The following is a 24563-nucleotide window of genomic DNA, read 5'->3' on the forward strand; positions in this document are numbered from 1 at the left end:
GACACTAAACCAGTGTGTGTTGCTGCAAGTCCAGCAATAATATACTTTAAGGGCATCTGGCATGATCGATGAGACCATCCACCTTGCAGGATATTGCCATTTTTCCACGGTGGCTTCAATGGTGCAACCTCTGCGTAAAGCTTATAAATAGCGAGAGGGTGACACGCACCCCCCTTTTAACGTTTGCTCAATTTGAACACTTGTCCTAACAGCACATTCTGTTGCCCCCACTTTTCCTGCAAATACCACATTTTGCATTCAAGCAGTTTTTGTTTTTTTTTATGACAGGAGCACATCCATCATGTGCTGCAAAAATGTGACTCAGTGAGGGACAACGCTATTTCAGGATTGTTTATTTTGCCACGCTATAGCACACATGCTGTTAGTGACGTACATTAGGTCATGCTTGTAAATACTAGTTCAGGACGGCAGTTTAAAAGCACAACACCATTATAGCTCTCACAAGTGTGAAATGAAGTGGCTACAGCAGAAAGACAAAAAGAAAACACTCTACCGTTCTCTCTTCACAACATTTTGGATTTTATATTTAACCCTTTTGCCATTTTCCACGCTTTCAGTTCTTTTTTTAACACTTTTGTACTGTCAGTCTAAAATACACTGAGCTATATACTCGCTGTTAAACACAAAACAATTGAACATTCAAATTCATTTAAACTGAAATTTTTGAACTCGCTTCCATGAAAGCTTAATACATGCATTGTATTTTTATATCTTTATCGTATCCCCAGTTCCCCCCCAAAAAAACTGTTTGCATGCAGTATATTGAAAATAAGTGCCCGGCGATTGGCTGTCCAGGGTGTATATGTATGTATAGATAAATATGTGTGTGTGTGTGCTTAGAAGTACGAGTGACCAGTTCCAAGTGTGATGATTCAATTACGGAATGAACGCGTCTTAAAAAACGTATTTTTGTAAGTGCTGTTTTTGGAGTCATTTTTTCACTGTGTATCTGTCTAGCGGCACGGCGTCATCAGCCTCTCGTTTGTCATTCAAACAGCCAAGCACGCGCCGCTGGCATCATATTCCTTGGGGCACCAGGGCACAGGACTGGTCTTCACAAATTCTGCCTTGCAAACTGATCTGTTGTGGCGTGTGTAAGCTTAACAAAATTCTCATTTAGAATGACTCATGCGCATGCCAAGACACTGAATTGTACCTGCTATGTAGACTAGCCTACAGGTGAAGATTTTCAAAGTTAAGGAGGTTGTTGGCCTCAGACCACGCAGCGTGCTGTGCCCCATCCATTTCCGATGCCACCGTGTTGCCGGTGGCCAGCCTGTGGTTGCCCCCACCGATGGTGGCATTGCAATCAGGGCATGTTCGAGCCTCCATAGCGCCCCCGCACTCAGTGATAACATAGACGTGGCCGTTGGGGCATTTGTACCAATGTCCCGACTGCAGCTTCATTGCCGAGACAATCATTTTTCTCTCCTCATCACTGATCCCCAATCCCTTGACAGGCACCTTTTGCTTCATCTCCTCCAAGACATCTTTGAGTCTTAGCTCATCCTGCTCGGTGAACTGACCATGCTTTCGCAGCCCCTCCTCCACTATTTGTTTCTTGTTTTGGATGACGCCACGTTGCCCTGTTTTCTCCGCCATGCTGCTAAGGACAATGAGTTCGGTCCACAGCGTGAGTCTCTTCAGCTCCCTTTGCAAGTCAAACGTCTGCTGCTCAGTGAATTTCTGCTGAAAGTTGTTGATCCAGAGCAGGAATTGGTCTGTCTTCTTTTTGAACTCGTCGGCATCGGTGGGCGTGGCATTATTCAAGGCTGCCGTCAATAGTTTATCAATCCTCTCCATGAAGTTCAGCTTGTTCTCTATGACCCATAAGTCGTTGGCCATGAGGTGCTTGCTCTTCAGAATTCTTGTCGTATGCATGTATTCTACTTCGTCAATTATAGATTGGTAATGTAGTCTCTCTAATTGAAGTTCAAGCTCCATTCTGCCCATCTGTATGTTCTCCTGATCTCCGATGATCTTGTTCTTCACCATCTCTATCGCTGCCAGACTTTTGTTGACGTGAGATCCATACCGTAAGTTCTTGCGGATCGGAGTCCGACACTTTGGACATTCCTTTAGCTTTATAGCCAGCTGCCCTTCTTCACTGGCTTGGGATGCGTCATCCATCGCCATGTATGTATCCATGGACACGTGTTCAATGATGTGACCGCAGTCTTCCAGCTGGATGAAGCGAGCCTCGGGGTCATCCTCCATGCCAAAGAAAATCTCAGTGACCTCGTCTTCATCGCAGACACGGCATTTGCTTGGACATATGTCCCCGCACAGGCCGATGCAGGGGTGGCCGCAAGTCAGGGTGAGGGTGCAGGGTTGGTCGCATGGCGGGCGATCACACGGCTCGTGGCACAGCTTGCTGCAGCTTTGGTGGACGCACTGCCAAGCGCAGGGCTCATTACACGGAGCACAGAGCTGTCCACACTTCTTCATGCACTTGCTGTGGATGCAGCAGTTCTCACATGGCTTATCACAGGGGGGGCAGCTGCGGGTGCAGGGTTCGGCACACTTGTGGGAACATATCAGAAGACGCTCACACTGATGTAGACAAGGAAAGTGGAAGCGGCCATTGTAACACTGGCCACAAGTTCCTTGACAGGCATGGTCGCATTTGAGTTGCTGCCCGCACGGACTTCGACACGGGGGCTCATCGTCACATCTTTTGTAGAAACAAGCTCCTTTCTGGCTGTGACCACACTTCAGTTGTAGCATTTCGTCGACCTTGCACATGGTGGTGCAGGGCAGGCCACACCATGAATCACACGAATGCCCACACGGGAGCGTTTTCTGGCAAGGAATCTTGCAGACAAAGTCAGCAGGGTCCTGGTGACAGGGAACCATCTGCTTGTGCTGGCACTTGGGTATGATCTTTTCAATCCTGATCGGACAGGCTTCCGGACAAGTTGCATGGCAGATGAGTGGGCACTTATGTCCCAAATGACATAAGATTCTCTCACAATTCTTGACACACTTGTATTTCTGGTGCTCTTTGTCGTAAGGGTGGCAGACACTTGCGCACACGTGGCCGCAGTCCAAACGGAACTCGCAAGGTTTGGTGCAGCCTCCCTCAGGAGCTTGGCTGAAATCATCAGCACAAGCGGCTTGGACCTTTGTTTCTGGGTGATTCTGACAACACAGAGTCAGCGCCCTCCCAACCTGATCCTTCTCCCTCAAGGTTTGGAATATGTTGCTCCACAGCTTCACCTGGCCCAGCATCTCACCGTTGCCGATGCAGTAGAGACCTTTCTTAGCCCGGGACAAAGCTACGCAAACGCGATTGGAAATGTTCAAGAAGCCAACTTTACCCTGGATGTTGCTGCGCACCAAAGACAACAAGACAATGTCATTTTCTTCTCCTTGGTACTTGTCCACCACGTGGACTCTCACACCTGTGAACTGGCTGGCAGGCATGAGTCTGTGCAGACAGTGGAGCTGGGCTGTGTAGGTTGTTAGAATGGTAATCTGTTCTGGTTTGTACTCTTGGAGGAGAAGATAACGACAAAGAGCAACTACAAACATGGCCTCGTGTAGGTTCTGGTGGCTTTTACCCTCCTTGAACTGTGTTTCCAGTTTGTTGTGCTCCACAAAGAAGACATTGGTACTGAGGCCCTGCAAGAGAGAATTGAATCAAATTAATGTTATTATCGTCTACTAGCAATAAATCAAACTGCTCAAAATGAAAAAAAAAATACAGTACAGAAACCCAGAAGCAGAACACACCAGTTCACAGGTCACAGGCCATTCTTTGTATCAATCAAACTGGTATTCGCTGGTACCAACCTTGATATTGTCATACTTCAACACAGAGGGATGGTTTTCCAGCTCTGCATAAATGTGTGGAGTCAGCAGGCGGGCAATCTCTGGTCTCATGCGATGCTGAAAGGCCAAGGAAAAGCACGGGTCAATGATGCATACAGTAGACCTGGAGCACACGATGTACAGTATCTCACAAAAGTCATTCATTCATTCTCTACGGCGCTTGTCCTGTTAGGGCCGAGGGGGTATGCTAAAGCCTATCCCAGCTGACTTTGGGCCAGAGGCAGGGTACACACTAGACTGGTCGCCAGCCAATCGCAGGGCACATATAGACAAGATATAAACAACCATTCACACTTACATTCATACCCATAGACAATTTACAGCCTCCAATTAACCTAACATGCATATTTTTTAGATGTGAGATGAAGCCGGAGTACACAAAAAAAAAAACACACACGCACTGGGAGAACATGCAAACTCAAAGAGATGCCCAAACGGGGATACGAACCCAGATCTCCTGGCAATGTGGCCAACCTCACAGACGTGAGCAATCATATTATTATGGCTTGTCAAGGGACAAAACTATGGAAATTATACTTGGACATACTTTAACCTCCTGAGACACAGAAATAGATTTAAATGTAATTGCGTTAAATGAGACTTGAGGTGTAACTGTTACCGCTGTTGATGTCATATATGGGCAACGGCGCGGGGGGACATTGGTTCCCAGTTCTGGTTTCTATGCTAACACGATGCTAACAGGGACTTTTTCTGATAAAAATACATTATGAACACAGTTAGACTCACGCAGTGTATTAATAACACGACAAGATGTAACTATTAAATATTGTATCTAAGCCTAACTAGAAAACATTAAGTATGCTAATGGGGCATACGCTAGCTGAGCTTCCACTGTAATAACATTGGACATGAAGAAAAACATTGAAAGCTATCACTTGAACTTGAACTTTTCTTGGTTTTGGCATTCTGTAGTAGTAGTAGTAGTAGTAGTAGTAGTAGTAGTAAAGTCCCCATGTCCGCCACGGAGGACATGTGAAAATGTATTACCCCAAAGACGTTTGATTAAACTGTCATAACAATGGTTGCCAAAATGAGGGCTGTCCTCATTTATGTAAGACACTGTGTGTTACTAAGCTTAATGTGCTAGTGTCTCTTAATTGCCATTACTTGATTTGTGTAGAAAAATTAACACTTGTAACGAGTGGGAAGAGCTGTGGGAGTCAACGAATACCGGATAGATGCAGCCTTGACTCGCATTCCTCGCGTGGCCAATCGGGATGCAACACACAATGAATAGAAGAAATACACCGCAATGTCTACAAGGGTATAAGAATTCTACTATGAAAAGTGCAACTAATGCCAACCTGTTGGTTGAGTCGGACAAAAGGAAGTCCCATCCCCACCAGCCTTTCAAACATGGACACCCCCATTTTGTAGTTCTTCTCCAGGTCATATTCTGTGGAACTGGGGCGCAGCTGTGGAAAGAATAATCACACATTTTTTATTATGCTAATTGATCATATCTACTGCTGGTTTGCCTTCAACAGCAATGAATCCTGGATTATTTAAGGGCAAGAAAAAAAATTTTTTTTAAGCTTTTTAGAGCTTTCACTTTACTTTCCAGAATTTGGTCACAGGTCAAAACTGTTGAGAGCGTTGTATGGGAGCATCAACATTACTCATGTCTGATGCAACACAGGGACAAAGCAAGATTACAATGAAAGCGTGTGGGAGGAAGAAAGTACACCCATTGTGTTTCGCACCATTTAACACCAAAGGTATGATGACTAAACAGGACGACACCAAAATGCTTAATTTAACAGCAACGTGTGACCCGATCCAATAAACACACTCAGTGATGCAGTACAAGTGTATATACTTTTTACAATTTCAAATATTATCATTGGTTTGGTTGTTATCAAATGAACAAATACAACTATTGACATATTACTACTACTACTAATAACGAAAGTAAGAAAACAAAATAAATAATACAAACAAAAAGGTTGTTTTTGTAATACACATTTGATTTGAAAACCTGAAAGTGCTATAGACAATAATCAATAAAATAGCTATTAAAATTTCTTAAACAGAATAAAAGTATGCATTAAAAATACATGACTTTTATTTGTATTTTTTTATGATTATTTCATTTTGTTATTTTATTTTATAATTGATATCATTACAGCACCAGGGACAGGATACTTACAATAACATATAACAATAGTAATAACAATGGTAATGTTTTGGACTCATACCTCTTTTTAAGATACTCAGAAATGCTCATAATTATAATTACAATTTTATTGAAATATAAAATAATTTTAGATAATATAATAATTAGAAAATAATAGTGATATAAAGCAATTATAAAATCAGCATTTTTATACACAGTCAATATATCCACAAGTGGTTCTAGAATAAATGTGATGCAATTCCACAATACTGTATGTTTTTTGGTAATTGCACATGCAGTTTGAACCGGTGTAGATGTAATTTGATTACCTTATAACTAAGGCTGTCAAAAATAGTGCGTTGACGCCGGTTTCGTTACTGACGTTAACATTTTAAGCGTCATTAACGCATGCACCTCATGTCAAGCGAAGACGGCAGACGGAGCCACAATAGTGTCCCCCCCAAAGTGACATAGAGTCTGACGCTCTTTTATAACTTCATACTGAGCTGACCACATCAACAGCAGTGCAATTCCAACACCATATATGTATCTCCAACTCACAAACACATCTCTAGTCCGCTCGTCCTGGGAACGACACTTCCTCATTGTCACTAGACGACAGCGAGTTGGATTCGAGGACACGACGAAAAGCGCCACATCTTTATTATGCGTGTCTGTGTGGTCTTAATAAACAAAAAGTCAAAGAAAAACAGTAAGTGGATATTCTTATCTCTCACTAGCATAACTCTTAGTGCGGACGGACAATTAGCTGCATTAAATATGCTTGGAAATCCCAGAAAATACATGTACACTCAAAACATGTGAATTCAATTTAGGTTAAGTGGGATGTGTTTGAACGCAACCCTTCATTCAAACGTTCAAAGAGATGAGCATTAGGCAAACACGGGTGTCATATCTTATAGCTTGATTTAAATGTACAGTTCATTTGGAGCTGTTAATGCATACAAATATATATACCTGTGTCCTGTCATATTTAAAACATAGTGCCAAATGTGATTAATCCCGATTAATTCATTTGGAAGCTGATTAATTTGATGAAAAATGTTAATCTTTTGACAGCCCTACTTACACCATAAGATTAATGAATGTGCAGGTGTGCCAATGTTGTGCCTGGTAACTGGACTTGAAACTCCATTCTCTGGCTTTTCTTATCTTAAAGGAAAACCTTTTTTGGAATTTTGCCCATCACCCACAATCCTTATGTGAAACATGGACACACGTCTTTCTCTTTTCTGTGTGTTCTCAATATTGACAAACTGCTAGCAGAAGGGAGCTAATAATACATGTAATGGGATTCACCTAATACACCTATAGAGCCCTCTATTAAAAACGCCTCTAAAAACTCTCCAATAATGTTTTATTATTTTATATACATGCTGCGACAATGTAGTGACGGGCAGATTCATGACAACATGTAATACTTACAGTATTTTGTTGTATTTGGGTCATTTTAAGCATTAACGTATTTTCCCAATCCCAAAAAAGTGCAGTTTTCCAAGAGGCCAGCTATTGTACGCACACTTCTTATGTGATGAGCTGCTATTGGATTGTTTCACTGTCCTTAAAAGTCATGCCATTAATATTCCACTCACCCGTACACTTAATGAGATGGTGACTATCTAATTTGTTGGCTGCGTGACCTCTTACCTGCTGGTGGTCTCCGATGAGGATGAGGTGCTGGCATGCTTGACTGAGTGTGGTGATGATGTGGGCTTCCAGAACCTCCGCAGCCTCTTCAACAATCACCACACATGGGCGCACAGCCTGAAGAACATGGCGGAACTTGGAAGCCCCTGTTGTGGTCATGCCAATGACCTAGCGGAGAGGTACGGGGTGCGTTTGCTGATAAATAACTGGCCACTTCATCCAATATTATATTGCACAAAACAGCAATGTTAGAATAGCAATCAGGAGCAAAGTGCTCAGCCAGCATTAATACAGCTGAACCGACATTTTAAATTGCATGTAAAGGTAGATAAAGCTGCTGGATGATGACCATTTATTATACTTCAGATGCAGCTGCTGCCATCTTGTGGAGTTAATCAAATATTACATCAGAAGTTTGCCTACAGGTGGCTGGTACACACCCATTGTTTTCATTGGCTCTTGGGCAACAAATGATTGTGCTTCTCAAAATCTGCCTAGCAACAACAGCCTCCCCTTGCCTCAAAGAATGGTTTACCGCTGCCAAATGTGAAATTTCTCAGAGTTCAACTGTGTGTTACTGAGCACACAATGCACCCTCTTAATCAGGGAAACACCTGGAAGGATCATGACGACCATCATGGTGGTATGTACCTTGGTCGTCTGGAGGATGAAGAGGGTCTCGTCTCGTTTGATTTCTGTGTATCTGTCCGCCGCCTGTTGGTATTTCACTTCATACTCTGCAGTTGCGGTACGGATATCAGCTCTGTAGCGCGCCATCCATAACCTGCAGACACATGAGCAAACATTCAACAGTTTTAAGCTATATGGAGAAAAGACTTAGATCAAAGGTGGCAAATATGTAGCTTAGTAGGATTTCATGCAATGTCCTCTAATTAGTAGAAAATGGTGATTACTGTCATTGTTATTATTATTGAGCTTTTTGTCAATAATATGCCCCTACCCAAACCCGCCGGAGGCTTTGAAATTATTGAAAAATATGTTTTTTTTAGAACAAAATACAATCTAATGAGACCCAATAAAAAAATCTGTATAATAAAAAAATACAGTATACCTTAAAAGTGTATGTTTTATAAACTTTCATTGCGCCAAAAATAATGCATCGCAATTAATGTCGCAATGTAATAACCTCATTTTTTGAAAATATTGTATATTGTCTTTTCCCATTGAACAAAAAATAGCCCTTATGACAAAACAGGGGATAAAAACTAAATATAAATGCTAATAAAAATGTTATCTATGCTTAAGTCTTAAGTTGTTAAAAAGATTTGATGCAAGGATAGAGAAAACTGTTTTTTTTTTTTTAAATAAAATTTTAATGAGAGGGTCAGTTTTGGGACCAAAGTGTAACTGTAGTTTTATGTCATGAATAATAATAAAATAAACAATAGATAAACAGGCTGTGAGATATGGTTTATTTTGGAAGTAAACTGCCGTGATGCGTTCATTTTACTGATAATGATCGTTTAAACATGACGAGGTTAAACGGCATTAGGAAATTGTCTTGGCTCGATAAGGTAATAGGACCCTCTGGGATCATTTTTACCAACTAGTTTGTTGACTTAATTGGACATAGTGGGAATAGTCTTTCTCTAATGGCCTTGTATTAGAAGATAGAATGAAAAGTGATGGGGTTAAATATTAGCTCCACCCGCAACAGGGACAGTACAGTGCAGACTGACCGATAGAGTCTCCATCGGTCTGGCATACTGAGGGCCCAAATATCCTGAACGTTCTCTTCCTCCTCTGCGCTCATAGCCATTGTCATAGCCAGCTCTCTCTTGATTTTGTTCTTCATCTTCCGTATCTGTTCCCGTTGAAACTGTGGAGATGAGGACCCAGGACACACACCAACTTTTTAACCTCAGTCCCTTAGTTTGCTTACTAAGACAGTGGAATGTCCAAAGCCAAGCACCCCACAAATGGTAGCGACAGTGATACCTTTAAAACACTATCCCAATTTCACTTTGTGTTTGTTGGCATCATCCAAGATTGAGTAGTTTTACTTTGTTTTAGCTTATTTTTACACTTGTATAAGTATTAAGAATGTTAAAATGTTACTTCAAAGTGTCTGAAATTGGAATAATTTAGGATTGGAACAACAGACTGTGCTCGACTTTGGAGGTTCCACCATTGTGCAACATAAATTAAAAGTTTACCATCCATTCTCCCTCAGACTGCTCAGGCTTTTTTTCGTCCGCATCCAGGTTCATCGCCAGCATCGATTCCTGCAGAATTTTGATGGAATTGGCCTCCATTTTCTCATCTTTTTTGGGTTTGATGTCAGTGTTGTCGTCAATGAAGCGGTCGGCCTGAATCATTTCGGCCTCTTCTGTGATATGGATGAGGTCCGCCTGCTGCGGCTCCATTGCTCCCTCTGTTGCCGCATCTAAGACTGGATTCACACAGCTTTTTAATGGTGTTGTAACAGTAACGTGTGTCCCTTTTTATGAGCTCCAAAAGTGACCAAAATCTTCCCTGCGTCTTTGGTGCACTTTTGAGGAAGTGGACTCAAATGGTCTGTTTTGATGGAAAAACTTGCTTCCTCATTGACATGAGACCGCTTATTACCCAACGCTAGACGGGCCGTGGGTATGCTTCGGACTTTGTAGAAAATAAAAACAGGCTTCGCTACACATCCTAGCCTGGAGCTCTTCCAACTATCCGTCAGCTGCAAACATGGGAACTGAAAATTTGAATATTTTGTTATTCTTCGGCAAATCCAAGAAGCCCTCACCTTAACGATGCTCTGCACATGGTCTGCCTTTAGAGATAATATACCGAAATGTCTGCGCTATTAATAGAAATAGATTTTAAATAAAAATTGTTCTGAAAATTGACGGTATTGCAACAATATATGTTCTGTAGTTGTGAGGCATTTTATAACTCACATGCATCTCTCACTGTGTCCTCTGTCTCCCTCTGCAGGATGCCGGTGGAACACCAACCCAACCACTCCATTATCAAACTGGACTTGGGATTCCATATCCCAAGGTCCTGCATAGACACAAATACATAAATATTTCATCTGCTTACATGTTATATATTTAAACAATATACTCACAATGGGTCGGTGCAGACTGTCCCAGTGCTTTCTGGAAATGACGTTCTCAAGGATGGATTCACGCAGGATACCCTGCAGAGAACACTCAAGTCTGCGGCTGTGGTCTTCGATCACTCTCTCCAGCTCATGCAGCTCAGAGTATATCTGTTGCCATGAATGGAGTGATTAGATGGTGATTTAAGAGGAATTTACTCAACGATCCATGCTTACATCTCGGAATGCGTTCCGCAGGTATGCCGGCTGACGCTGTCTGAGCAAGGGCGAAGCGGCCAGCTCTCTCAGATTGAATTTCTTCAGAAGCTCGCTGTTGCTGCGGCCCCCCACTCGCACAATGCCCTTCGTAAAAAACGTCAGGATCCCTTTAGTGCAGAGGTAAACAAAGTCTTAATAAACATACACAATACTGTTGTGGCATAACAGGATTGCTTACCCTCGAGGAACTGGTCCAATGCATGGTTAGTGTAACACACCACCAGCATCTGGGAATTCCTGTCTTCTGCCCAAAGTCTTTGATTGTCCAGAAGAGCGTGTGCTATCTTTAAACCAACGTGAGTTTTTCCTTGAAAACAAAAATAAATATGAGGATGAGGACTCCTTAAGATATTTTTTGGGGTATTGGGTATTAATTAATTTATTTTTGTTTAATTTCATTTTGAACATGCATACATGTCATTATATTGGACTAGATCACATTTTACAATTCACAATTCCACATGTCCAGGAAGGAATATCAAGAAGCAAAGCGAATCCTTCCCCACTTCGGCAAAAACGGGCATATTTGTTCCTTTTGACAAAAAAAATGTCCCACACAATTGGACTGCAGTGAATCCTCACAAATACAGTACAACATACGTTTACACACTACTATACATGCTAGCTATTACAACCCACAAGGCATGCTGGGAAGCCCACGCACACACTTCCTCAACAGGAAGTTACCCAGCATGCCTTGCGGGTTGCACCATGAGTGAGGTAGGAATTTGGGTTGATTGCCTCCTGGTGGTTTGTGTTGTGTGAGTAGGGGTATAAATTGATATTGTGTACAGCATTGCATCAACACAGCAGCATAGCCCAGGCTTGATTGTGTCAAAAATAAGGTGTACAGGGTGTAATAATAATAATAATAATAACAATATGCCTTGAAATTTATTTTACTGATTTTTTTTAAATTTTACTGATTTACCGATTACAAAAAACTTTTGTTATGTAAACATACTGGCCTTAAAAGAATTAAAATCTACAAAATATAATTCATATTTGATATGTATATTTCAGGCTGAAGTAGTTTTAAAATACTGACTCAAACAAATAATAATACATTAAACTTTTACAGTAGTTTTTGAGAAGCTGAGAGTTTTTATCATTAGTATGAAATTGTGAATATTAAGGACATTAAATTTTGATGTCTACAGTCAATGGCTTGTCAATTTGGCGTTACCAGTGCCGGGGGGTCCTTGTATGATTGCCAGCTCCTTGGTGAGGGCCAGCTGGAGTGCTCGCATCTGAGACTCATCCAAGCCGAGCACCTCCTTCTTCGGCCAGGCGTTTTCCTGCAGACTGTGAAATGGTCGCACTGAATTCTTCTGCTTACATTCGGCAATGGATGCCAGGTCATAAAGGTCGTTTCTTTGCAAATACGCTGGCTGATGCACATCTGTGTCACACTCCACAATATACCTGCAAGTGTAAGGATGACAGGTAAAATGTAGTGGTATTGGCCAAACGTGGCCAATCCAACTAATACATACTGTAGTGAATAACAGGAAATAATATCAGAATGCACTAAAGCAATGTTGCATACCTCTGGAAGGGCATGTCCTCCTCATCTTGTTCTTGCAGGCCCTCAAGAACATACCGGTAGGCCTCAAAGTAGGCGGGGGTCTCAACCATCATAAACACCTGTTCTTTCTGAGAGACCACACAGGTTTAGTTCTTGGTCTTTTTCACCAGATATCCTTTGCCGAATACATTTTCAAGTACAGTAAATGTTGCAATTATAGCCGGGGCGTTTACTGACCAAAACCACAGAGGATGCAGTGTTAATGGGAAGCAGGCAATAATTGGAGAGAGGCCGATATTTCCGAAATGTGAAAACTCGTTATATATAATAACTTAGTTTGTTACTTTAACAATTATTTGTGTGCATGAGGAAGTGGAATGGAAAAGGCAGCTCTCTTTGATTATATGGTCACACAGCAGCCACAGAACCAATGCTGTAATACCGCTAAGGTGCAAACAAGGGCTGCCCTAGTGGTTACTTTCTTAGTCAATTAATCTAAAGCTTGTTTCGATTAATCGAGTAATTGGATGGACCAAATCAATATGAAGCAAGCACAAACAGTTAGCGGTTTGGTCCACAACATATCAGAAAAGAGGCAAAAACGTCTATCATTGTTTTCCATAGTCAAAGCTGATGGGTGTGAATATCTTCTTTTGTCTAAAACACAAAGATGCTTTCATGGATGCGTTGTTTCATTTTTTAATGCAAAAGAAACATTCTTTTTATCCTTCTTTAAAATATCAGCATTATAACCTTTATGAATCCATCCATTTTCTATACCGCTTCTACTCATTAGGGTCACGGGGGCATGCTGGAGCCTATCCCAGCTGACTTCGGGCGACAGGCGGGGTACACCCTGGACTGGTGGCCAGCCAATCGCAGGGCACATATAGACAAACAACCATTCACACTCACATTCATACCTATGGACAATTTAAAAAAAAACATGCATGTTTTTGGAATGTGGGAGGAAGCCGGAGTACCCGGAGAAAACCCACGCACACACGGGGAGAACATGCAAACTCCACACAGAAATGCCCAAGGGAGAATCGAACCCACGTCTTCCCGATCTCCAGACTGTTACTGTGTTGGCCAACGTGCTAACCACTAGACCACCTTTATGAGTAACCTTCTGAAATACTGTAATTTATTTAAAAACGTTTGATTCCAGTAGAGACAATAATTGAATTATGACCTCAAGTAGCCTCAGAAACTGGAGTGTTGACCTCAATATGACTCCTCAGTGGCTGACTTAGTCAGTACCCCTTTTTGTACAGCAGAAGGCGAAGATGTGCATAGATATATGAGAGAGCGTTGACCATAAATGGCTATGGCAAGAATATCATTTTACAATTGTGTGACTTCTGCTGAATGAGGGGCTCTGGGCTACTCAGAAAATGTGTGTGTATGTGTCTTATCACAAAGAGAAGACGAAGGATGACCGCGGTACAGTACTTGACTCTTTTTCAACAATGACTCTTCTTCAACAATCAGGAGAGGCTGGGGCCGCACTTCACAACATTTGATAGTAGCGCACAGAAGGCCACGTCCAACCTTTAACTATAAGGGATGTGTCTGAACCTGATGTGATATTAATATGACGTCAGGGAATTATGACCAATCAGAATAGCTAAAAATGACAGCTCCTAAGTGCGTAAACTTTTCTTCCTGTCTGTTTTCACGTTTTATATATATATACTGTAAATACCTGTATGTATGTATGTATGTATGTATATATATGTGTATATATATATATATATACAGTATATATATATATATATATATATATATATATTTTGTTTTTGTCCAGGCAGTGTATATTTCACTACTAGCTTGATATCACCAGTGTGTTCTCCTACCTCCATTCTTGCCAGGTTGAATCTGCTCTCGTCAGTGAAAGTAAGCTGGATCTTGCCATTCTTAAGATTCTTGACCTCCCGATCTGCCACTGTGGCATACAGGAAGCTCTCAAAATTATCACAGGACAGGCAGACCAGAGACCCATACAACAATCTCTTTGAGTTCTCCCAGCGCACAAACTGATGAGAGAAGAGCAATGATTGATCACACTTTGACATTTAAAACAACCGTGCATCCGTTTCAGTGATATCATTGGATGGCGTGGGTGGAGCTAACCTTAAGTGGCTGGACATCAAACTGGACAGTGTAGGCAAGACTAGTCCGCATGCACTTGGGCGACCCCAGTTTGACATCAAAATACACAAGGATGTTGTCAAAGTGCTTTTTCTTTAGCTCTGCATTGTCCAGTTCCATCTGGTTCTGACGCAACTGCTGGATCCCTTCACGTAGGCTCCGCACCAAGTCCTCCCTCATGAGTCTGAAGTGCGTGTCCAGGTAGATGAGGGTGTTGGTGTACCGCTGCGAGGTGATGTTGGGTCTCAGATAGGGCCTGTGGTCCTGCTGAAACTCCTCAGGAGTTGGGTAGATAGACATGGTCCTGAAAACCGGCCGCTCGTCCTCTTCACCTAGGATAAGAGCGCACAGGACTTTCAGGCGCAGCTTTTGACAAAATGCTCAGAAAATAACATATAAATCTCCATTACCAGGAAAATCAAAGAGTAGGAGACCATAGGTGTCCCTGCGAGGGTGGAGAGTTCCTTCCCAAGACCTTTCCTGGAGGTGCTTCACCAGGCCCTCAAGCCTTTCCAAGCCCTGTAGCGCCTGAGGCGAGGACTCAACTCCTGCTGTCTTCAGTCTGTCCATGGAGGCTTGGAGCAGCGTCAGGAGCAAACCCACCGCTTCCACAGAGCTTGCAGGGAACATGGTGAGGACCTAAAGATCACGCATCGGAGGCAAGCAGTGAGCTGGAATTTGAAAAGTGGTGACACCAAAATACAGATAACAAGGTTTCAGATACTGGTATCGATTCTGATATTAGCGCGCCCATATTTTGCCACATTTTGGGGAGATACAGGATGTGTTGGAGATAAAAAGTTGGAATTTAGCAGCAATTTATTGTGATTATTTAATTTCAACTATTCTTCATGGTAATAATTACAGTTCGTAATTCATCTAAAACAGGTTTTGATCTTTGGTTTCATTCTATAATACAGTAGTGTACTTATTTATTTTTTTTAATCTACAAAGGTTTTAAACTTGAGAGTGCTTAAATGAGAGGAATGTGAGAAAATGTTCATGCCTCTCTGAGAAAAGTGTACAAAGTGTGTGGTGAGGGGTTTTACAGCCTTAAAACATATATAATAAACAAAAAACATATATAATAAACAAAAAACATATCCAATAAACTAAAAAACATATACTATAATTGAAAAAAACATATATAATAAACAAAAAAACATGCACTGTGAAAGAAAAAAAACATAATAAATGAAAAAACATATCCTGTGCATGAAAAAACATCCTGTGTAAACGAAAAAATATATTATGAACGAAAAAACATAAAAAACGAAAAAAAAAATCAACTTCTACTACACAGATTTCACTTAACACGGGTAATTTTTGGAACCTAACCCCCGCATTAAACGAGGGAACACCGTATATCAAAAATCCCTCATGAAAACACAGGCTACTTTTGCGCCCTTTACCCATGCAAAGCTGAAACGACGTTACTTCCTGTCCGCCTCTCTCAGGTTCCCTAGCAAAGTGATTGTTAATGAGCGCCCCCTAGACCACCGCCAAAAAAACATCTTAATTACAGTGGGCTGTGAGGGCCACAAACACTGCTTTCTCAACACTTGTGTCATCGGGTAAACTATTTCACCCCGTTTGTACAAAATAACACCTTAAAAAGGTACAAGACTTTCAAAAGTGATATCAACTACAACAAAGCATGCTGGGCAACGTCTCCTACGTCCCCTCCATTCTACAGCTGCAAACTCTTCCTGGTTACACATCTCGGGGATTGTGATGTTTTTGTGTTGATATAAAATACTGTGGCTTTTGGCTGCACGTTGAGAGAATGACGAGGAGGTGGTTGACAAACAATCACTTTATGGAAACGAACAACCATCGTTGTATAGAGAAGTACTGTAATCGCTCCTGTTCGGCCTGTGACCTAAAGTGGGCTTTGAGTTTTGGACCCCTACGCGATTGAGTTTGGTACCCCTGGAGTACAAGTTCAAATAGGCAGAAGACAACTGCAAGTCTGGAGCAGAAGTTATGGGTGCTTGTGAATAGGTGAACATAGTTGTAACAGGTAACAACATTAAGTTGTTATTGTTCATTTTTCACATATTTATGGCTCTGATGTGCAAAAATAAAAACTGCTGAAGAAAGTTTTAAATTTGCACATTAGAAGGCCGTATTTTAATTTGCACTTTATTTCAGAAAACATATTAAGGTATTACTATTATTTGGAATTTTTAACACCCCCTAACTGTATCTCGTCTTTTTCATCCATTCTTTGATTTCAAATTCATACAGTGTATCGTCATGTGAAAAAATATGATTCATAATAACTCTTCTACTCCTGAACCGCTGAAACACAAAAGGGTGACATTTGCCAAAACGTGCACCTCGATTGTGTTGCCTGTGCAATTACCTTTCTAACAAATACACCACATGGTGGCGCTGCCGTGAAACCCCCAAGCTGGACTGACATCAAATTTCTCACACAGCTCGACGCGCTCTACAAAAACACCCACTCTAACTTTAGAATGTTATGTTGAATCACTATGAAATTTGGCGCACACGTTTAGGGGACTGACAAGCACGTGTGTGTCAAATTTGAGCAAGAGTGGTTGAAGAACATGGCTGTCGTCAAGGAAACTGTCTTTGCAGAGCCGTGGGTGTGGCTTGGCAACAAATTGTCACTGAGCGTTTTTCTAATGGTGATACAACTTTGAGGATATCGGTATTACATGTATACAAGCAGGGCTTCCAAAGCATTCTGACCGCAACCCAACCCGCCTCCCACAAACTTGATCCTGAAGCTGAATTTACCTGCGTGAGAATCAGCACAATGTTTTCCAGCTGTTGTGGGTACTGTTCTCTGCGGGCCGGCTTGAACTCTGACCTCATGCCGGCCAAGTAGTGGGGCAGGGTGGTGCGAAAGAAGCCTGAATCTTTTAAGAGGCAGGCCAGGTGCTGCAGGGTGCCTCTGTTGTTTTTTGACTTGAAGGCTTTACTGAGCACCAAGCACAGGAGCTCCACCAGGTCCTGCTTCATGTCGGTACACTGCAGAAAATCGGGCAGGGCGGTATGCGAGGAAAGGGTGATGGCCACCGTCGATGGATCTTTGTCAGAAAGTTCCTGCAGGGATTTGAAGCCCAGTCGAGGACCCTGTCGTGCTCCCTCTCTGCTTGAGGAGCTATCTCTGCTCCTATTTTGCCTTTCGCCTGAGCCATGTCTTCTCTCACCTGCTATATGTTCTCTCCAACCGCTCCCTCTCTCCCCTCCCCATCCTCCCCATCCTCCCCATCCTCCCCATCCTCCCCGATTCCACCCGCCTTTCCCTCCAACCGCTCCTCCTCTCAACGAATCCCCTGCTGCTCCACCACGACTTCCTCTTCCATCTGCCTCTTGTCTCCTCCCCTGGCTTTGCGATCGTCTCCCATCCTCTGCTGCTCCTCTACTGTTGTCACGCCAGCCCCTTCTGTACCTGTGAGCGCTGAGTCCCGTATCTGAACATGTGGAGGAACACAACATGTGAGGAAACCTTAAAAATCTACACTGAAATATTTTTTTTGTGTCTTACTTGTGGAAATACCAATTTTTGGTCCTTTCTTCTCCATTTCCAAGGTCTTGTACTTTTACTGCTTGTTCAGTTTTGGACCACTGATTATTCCCAAATCACTAAAAATGAGATGAAAATACACTCTGTATCAAAATCTTAACACCGGTTGAAAAAATGGCAAGAATTTACATTTTGCACTGTTGGATCTTAAGGAGGATCTAAGTAGAGCTTCAGAATGCAAAAAGAAGAGTGAGACAAAAAAAAATTTTGAGTAAGCAACTTATTGCAAACAAGCATTAAAGTGAAATAAGCTGCTCATCACCTGTCAAAAGTTTAATAAAAGCCAAAATCTTGCCAAAAATGTGGATTCCGTGTGATTTTCTGTCAGGTATTCACACTGTAATGATTTCTTGATGGCAAAGGCAAAAAAGCTTTCTCTGTGAACGCGGTCGGATTGTTGAACTGCATAAGCAAGGCCTCTCGCAGCGCGCCGCGGGATAATATTGTTTTATTAACTTGTTCGCTGAGTGAGCAGATATTTCTTACAAGTAGATTTTAGAATAACTGTTTGCATTGATGTTTATTGATTGAATTATTAACTGAGAGCCTTACTATAAGTCCACTATGAATATAACTGTTTTGTGATTAACTGAGTGAGTGATTACAAGTAGTTTATAGAAATAATGCTTTATTAAACAATTAGCTGAGTAGAAGGACAACTGTTTAAGTATGTCAAAGGTCAAACAGAATAGTGCAAGCTAACACATGTACAATGAGCGAAGGCCAGCCGGGACCAGCACCCACATATGAGAACAAAAACAAGTCGGTAGGCCTTGAGACAGCTGGGCAAAGTATGCGCTGTTAGTGCAAGAAAAGTATCAACAAGTCAGCGAAAGCTCCGACTATCACCTGCTGGCGTCATGCAACTTCGTCAAAGAATCCGGGGCACAGTTATCTGGGAGACACTGGCGCCACAGGTCTGAGGAAAACAATTATAAAAAGGCAGAGGGGACTATCGATCGGGACCTGTCTCTCTTCCTTCGGCGAGGAGTCTGCAGGCGTCCATGGGAAGAGGCACAGTCCGGAGCTTTGAAACTGCAAATTATTCTGACTTATTTTTCAATTCATTTTTTAAATCTAATACCAGTTTGTGAGTCTTATTCATTCTCATAATTGGAGAAGAAAGAAAACGTAAGGGGGAGGTGAAATTGGCTTAATTAATTTTCTAAAGTGCTCCTTTCGTAGGTTGCGGAGAATTTAATCTCCAACAGAGCCATTTGCTGAGGTTTGGACGCAGCAAGACAGTTTGGCATATCTCTCTGAAACTTCTTCAAAGATCCTGAGGGTTATGGAACAAAAAAGTCCGCCCTCAGTCCATATGCCTCAGCCCATATGAAGGTTGTTGCTGGTGTCAAGTGCAGTCCAATAATCATCGGATGGCATCTGCAAGAGAAGGCTTTTAAGAAGAAAAAGTCTTCCAAGGCCACGTCTCCTTCAACACCACAAAATTGTCCATTTGGAATTTGTATGAGACCAAACATGGAACATCGAAAGGTGGAACAAAGTTTTATTTTCTGATGAGAAGACCTTGACGGTCCTGATGGGTTCCAGCATTACTGGCATGACAAGGAGATCCTACGTGAGATGTTTTCCACACGACACAGTGGAGGGGGTGCCATCATGATTTGGGGTACTTTTTCCTTCAATGGAACAATGGAGCTTCAGGTTGTGCAGGGGCGTCAAACGGCAGGTGGCTATGTAGAGATGTTGCAGGGGGCACCCTTCATGACTGAAGGCCCTCGTCTGTGTGGTAATGACTGGCTTTTTCAACAGTTCACGATGCCCGCCTGACAAAGGACGTCTTCCAGAGGAATAGCCTCACCCAGTGTGTTCCCCTGATCTAAATCCAACTGAGAACATTTGGGGATGGATGGCAAGGGAAGTTTACAAAAACAGACATCAGTTCCAGACAGTGGATGCCCTCCATAAAGCCATCTTCACCACCAGGAGCAACAACCACTTGGTCCTTCGAGCTGGATTGTTATAGCTGGATGGTTATCAACTGTTAAGTTCTTTTGGACTTAGGCGACCCTGCACTTGAAAAGGGTGAGAAGATCGTAGAAGGCACTTTATCAGTGTTGCCAACTTGGTGACCTTCCAAACCCTCTTGATGACATATTTTCTCAAAAGCGACTAGCGACAAATCTAGCGACTTTTTCTGGCGTTGTTGAAGAGTTTTCTGGCATTATGGGGACTTAAAGGGGAAAGCACGTATTATTGTGCAGTTTGTTCTCACTGAGCAGCGGGGGGCGCTGTTGAGAGGTCCACCCTGCCCCAAAGCAGTCGCACGCCGTCAGTGTCAGCATCCGCGGCACACTGAGAGCAAAATGAAGCTCTATGCGTCCATGAATCACGCATTTGCGAGGCGCGATGCCACCAGAGTGGATGTCACCCAGTTTTACAGAGTGGGATCTAAAACGTTTCTAAATCTTCATTAAATTAGTACTCATTACACTCAAGCCTTATTCGGACTCAGTCACTTACCTGTCAGTGTGTCGGAACATGCGATGGAAGAATTTTTTTCCTGCAGCATCTGTTACAACATAATATGCTGATTGGCCGGGAGGTTGTCACGGGGGAGGTTGTCAAAGAAGCAATGATGCTAATTGCTAAAACTGTACTTGAAGACGAGAAATATGGAACGGATGTATTCTCCACTCTGTGGTATTCAACTGGGGGCAGCTACATTGGTAAGAAGAGTGTTGGCAATGTTTTACATGATTTATTATTTGTACAAACATGGTGCAAAGTAATTCATGATTTGTGAAAAAATGTTAGTGGCTAGTGAAAATAGGATTTCCCATGACTCTTGTAGAAGTGTTGAAAAACACTTGCAATTAGAGAAAATATAGAAATAAAGTGTTGTAAGTAAAATGCCTGAAATATTGGAAGGTATCGCCTAAATTTTGATTAAAGCGCATTTGAGTGACAAACTGTCCTGCTCTTTTTAAAACTTTGGATTTTCTGGCAGGAAATGAAGGCTGGAGACCAGTCCTTCAGGAAAACCGTGCAGAAGGAAGGATTGGTGCTGGGAATCCGTTGCCAGCGTCACTCCCGCGTCACAAATAACCACAAACACGGTTCTCGCCACCCTCCAGAGAATTGAGGAATCACTTAGTTTGGTCCGCCATCCAGTCATTTCACGAAGAGTGGAGGGAGAAACGTTTGCATTTGGTAGGGGAAAATATGCGGGAAAACCTGCACTATTTCAGTAAGTACATACATCTATGGTTACTCTTAAATTACCTAAGCAACTTTATTACATGTTCAGAATTTGACACTTTTTATAACAAATATGATGCACAAACAAGGTGAGACAACATTTTTTGTTTGTGGGTAATATTGAATTGTAAACTACTTCCAGCATATGCCAGGCTGCAGGCCATTTCACCCTTCTAATATCTGACTTCCTTTGTTCTCCAGTGTATCTTCACTCACTATACACAGGTAACGACCTTCCGTGCTCATTGGCTGACACAAATGTGGATCCGGAGACTATAGTGGGTGAGCAACCTAAAACTATCTTGGAATGAACATAAGTATTTCTTGCTCATATCTTGAGCTGTTCTACTGTAGGTGCTTAATTGTATTATTAACTGAACCTTTTCCTCTGCAGCCTGCTCCAAAACCTATTTTGAGACTGTTCAGATCTCTCAGGACAGTTCTGATGAGAAGAGGAAGCGCATCGTCGCTGCAGCAGAAAAACAAAGGAAGAGAAAACTAAGTTATTTTCTCCCTCTATCTTTTAATGGAGAGATAAGACCACTTTTTGTGAGTAGTGTATCTGCTATGAAGCCGTTTCGGTAGGACTACCTCAAACAAGGCGCCCTCTGGTGGCTGATCGAGGGAAGTGCATGTGGCCGTCAGTTTCCTTTCATCAGAAACGCAACGTGATATCCACCAACAGGACGTAAGTACAATTTCGCAATAAAAACCCTTTTTATTTAGCCGAAACGACTTCAGTAACACTTCTCAATGATAACACAACAGCACAGCCACTCTACTTGACAGTATTATTTACTGCGTGCATACATATTATGTTTCAAGGCGATTTCCGCATCCAAAACAGATCAGTGTAATGTGCGTGAGATGAATATATACAGTATATAGATCGACACTTTATGAATTCCCAAAGACAAATGTAAGCATCGACAAAGCGTGTATTTAAAAAATACTAGTATAAAAACGTATTTATACAGAAATGACTTTTTTTTTAACCAGAATACTGGAATGACATTTTTGTTACAACCAGAACACTGAAATGACAATGACAGAATGCGTTATCCATCTCGCAATACAATGGATAATGAAGAAATGACTTACATGGGGTGACATCCATCAGCTTGAAGCTCTGCTGGTATCACTGAGTCAGGCTCGCCTGTCTGCCCTTTTATAGAGGAGCGTTGAGTTTCAGTTTCCTGCTTTTTACTTTCGTTTTCTCTACATCAGGGACGTTTAGTTTTTTTCTGTTTATTTTAAATTAAACTGACTGGGGGTGGGTGGAGCACATAAAAAATATGCTCTGTAATTCCCATTAATGATTAGTAAATTCAAGTATATAAAGTGAACATATACACACGATCAAGAATGACCTATTGGACAATCGCAACATGCTAATGATTCACTGACCTACTGTTTTCTTATACAGCTTTATCCATGGATGTTGTCATAACAAAAATAAGCACTTTAGTTTAGTTGACACTGCATCTTGCCAATAAATGTTATACTGCTGTAATATGGATTTGTAAGGGACATTACATCACCAGTTTCGAGTGTTAGAAGCGGGATGACGCCTTGCATAATTGGCCATGACACGTGCAGATACATTTTAAAGGCGCTGTGGGAGACAAAAAGTTAGCAAACTAGCAAAAAACATGAAAAGCAAAACAAATAAGTTTGTAACTACAAATAAGCTTTCACACGGCCTTCAACCTGTTCCTCCCTCCTGATAATGTTTGTATAACTGTGCCTCTGTTTCGTCCTTCAGTGGGAGACTCGTATCAGACCACTGTGAGTTTGTGTCGACCGCCTCCTGCAGAATGAAACAACAACCAAACCACTTGTGCCGAGAGAGATTTTCCCTAACAATTTAGTATCAGAAGTGGGATTGTTTATGGGTCCGAATTTGCGGGGGGGATGCTCTGGGACCAGTTTCCACCTCAACCTTAGCAAAAAAACAAACAACCATTCCCACTCACATTCATACCAATTCAGTGTCTTTTTTGAATATGGGAGGAAACCAGACTACCGGGAGAGCATGCAAACTTCACACTGGGATGGCCAAAGGGAGATTCAAACCCAGATCCTCTAGATGTGTGGCCAACATGCTAACCACTAGGCCACCGTGCGGCCCCATATCTGGTGTCGTAATGGAAAATAGGTATGAAGCCCTTGACATGCAGTCCTTTATTTGTGCACGAAAAAGAAACAAAGAAAAAATTCTAAGTCTTGTGCTAGCAAGGTGATGAACCCACAAGGGTCACCAAATGTATCCCGTTAGATAAAAACAAGAAGTCCTTTACGTGGTTTTACTCCACATATTGCCAGGTAAAAAAGGTTTTAGTGTCGTGCAGGCATACAGAGTTTTACTTTCATTTTGCCGTAGGTCTACTTCCCCTTCCCAGACAGCAAAATATAACTGGACTGGATATGGGCCAGATGTACTAAAAATTTCGTCCCACATTGGTTAAGTTCATCCGGTCCATTGTCTTTTTGCACAATGGGCCAAATCTGACTCATTTGCCAGCTCTGCAACAGCTTTGGTCCAGAACTGGTCCAGATCAGCAAAAACAAGTTCATATACGGTCCAAATAAGGCACGCATGCGGTACTCAAAATCATTTGGATCAGCTCTGTACCAGATGTGGTCCAGATTTGGACCAAAACTTCACTACTAAAACATATCATATACTGTATCAATGTGTCTCAATGGCAAATTATTTGTCAATTTTGTTTCCCCTCTGTCCTGTCCAGCCTTTAAGGCAGATAGAATTGTTGATCTAAATGTCCTCACGTGCTCAACAGATTTACTCTGCCAGGGAAAAGTGTGAGATACACTTCCCCTGTCATACAGAATTTATTTGACTTTGATGTTTTGTTATTATGCAAATTTGGAGCGGCCGGACCGGAGCAGTAGGGGACAGAAAAGAAGAGAAAGGAGAACAGAGGTGAGGGTGCGGGGATAAGAGGTGGACAATAAAGACAGCGACAGGGACAACAGCAGCAACAACAATTGTGACAACAATAACAGAACAACAGAAACAAACAGGGCTACATCAGCAAATGTCTGTGACGACTATAAACTATTATTTGTCTATTAAAAGAAA

The 24563-nt window shown here is 42.0% G+C and overlaps 1 protein-coding gene across 6 annotated transcripts; it reads right to left on the reverse strand.

Annotated features, from left to right (window-relative positions):
* Nucleotides 1-337: 337 nt before the first annotated feature.
* On the reverse strand, nucleotides 338-22625 carry znfx1 (zinc finger, NFX1-type containing 1). Of its 6 annotated transcripts, none has more exons than XM_054784661.1 (20): nucleotides 22562-22617; nucleotides 21841-21929; nucleotides 18212-18297; nucleotides 17446-18125; nucleotides 15087-15315; nucleotides 14659-15008; nucleotides 14382-14561; nucleotides 12544-12650; nucleotides 12181-12419; nucleotides 11173-11301; nucleotides 10953-11101; nucleotides 10743-10886; nucleotides 10570-10675; nucleotides 9838-10073; nucleotides 9361-9500; nucleotides 8312-8444; nucleotides 7661-7828; nucleotides 5181-5291; nucleotides 3817-3912; nucleotides 338-3645 (listed from the first exon to the last, which is right to left on the reverse strand). In XM_054784661.1, the coding sequence occupies exons 3-20, from the start codon at nucleotides 18234-18236 to the stop codon at nucleotides 1195-1197; spliced, it is 5673 nt and encodes a 1890-aa protein (XP_054640636.1). In that variant the 5' UTR covers nucleotides 18237-18297; nucleotides 21841-21929; nucleotides 22562-22617; the 3' UTR covers nucleotides 338-1194. The 6 variants fall into 6 exon arrangements, with proteins under 6 accessions (XP_054640636.1, XP_054640634.1, XP_054640633.1 ...); XM_054784659.1 differs by having other exon boundaries at nucleotides 18200-18297; XM_054784658.1 differs by lacking the exon at nucleotides 21841-21929 and having other exon boundaries at nucleotides 18200-18297; nucleotides 22562-22625.
* Between the last annotated feature and the right edge of the window lie 1938 nt (nucleotides 22626-24563).

The sequence above is a fragment of the Dunckerocampus dactyliophorus genome, chromosome 8 (assembly GCF_027744805.1).
Source record: "Dunckerocampus dactyliophorus isolate RoL2022-P2 chromosome 8, RoL_Ddac_1.1, whole genome shotgun sequence".
NCBI classification, from domain to species: domain Eukaryota; kingdom Metazoa; phylum Chordata; class Actinopteri; order Syngnathiformes; family Syngnathidae; genus Dunckerocampus; species Dunckerocampus dactyliophorus.

What these genes read in the sequence shown, in the direction of transcription:
- znfx1 (XM_054784658.1), bottom strand. Translation starts at nt 18,236, where the DNA reads ATGGAGAAGAAAGGACCAAAAATTGGTATTTCCACAA. An exon ending in AGTCTGAGGGAGAATGGATG is followed by an intron (nt 9,501 to 9,837) that starts GTAAACTTTTAA and finishes TCATCTCCACAG; the next exon opens with TTTCAACGGGAACAGATACG. An exon ending in TTGTCCGACTCAACCAACAG is followed by an intron (nt 3,913 to 5,180) that starts GTTGGCATTAGT and finishes TTGGCCTTTCAG; the next exon opens with CATCGCATGAGACCAGAGAT.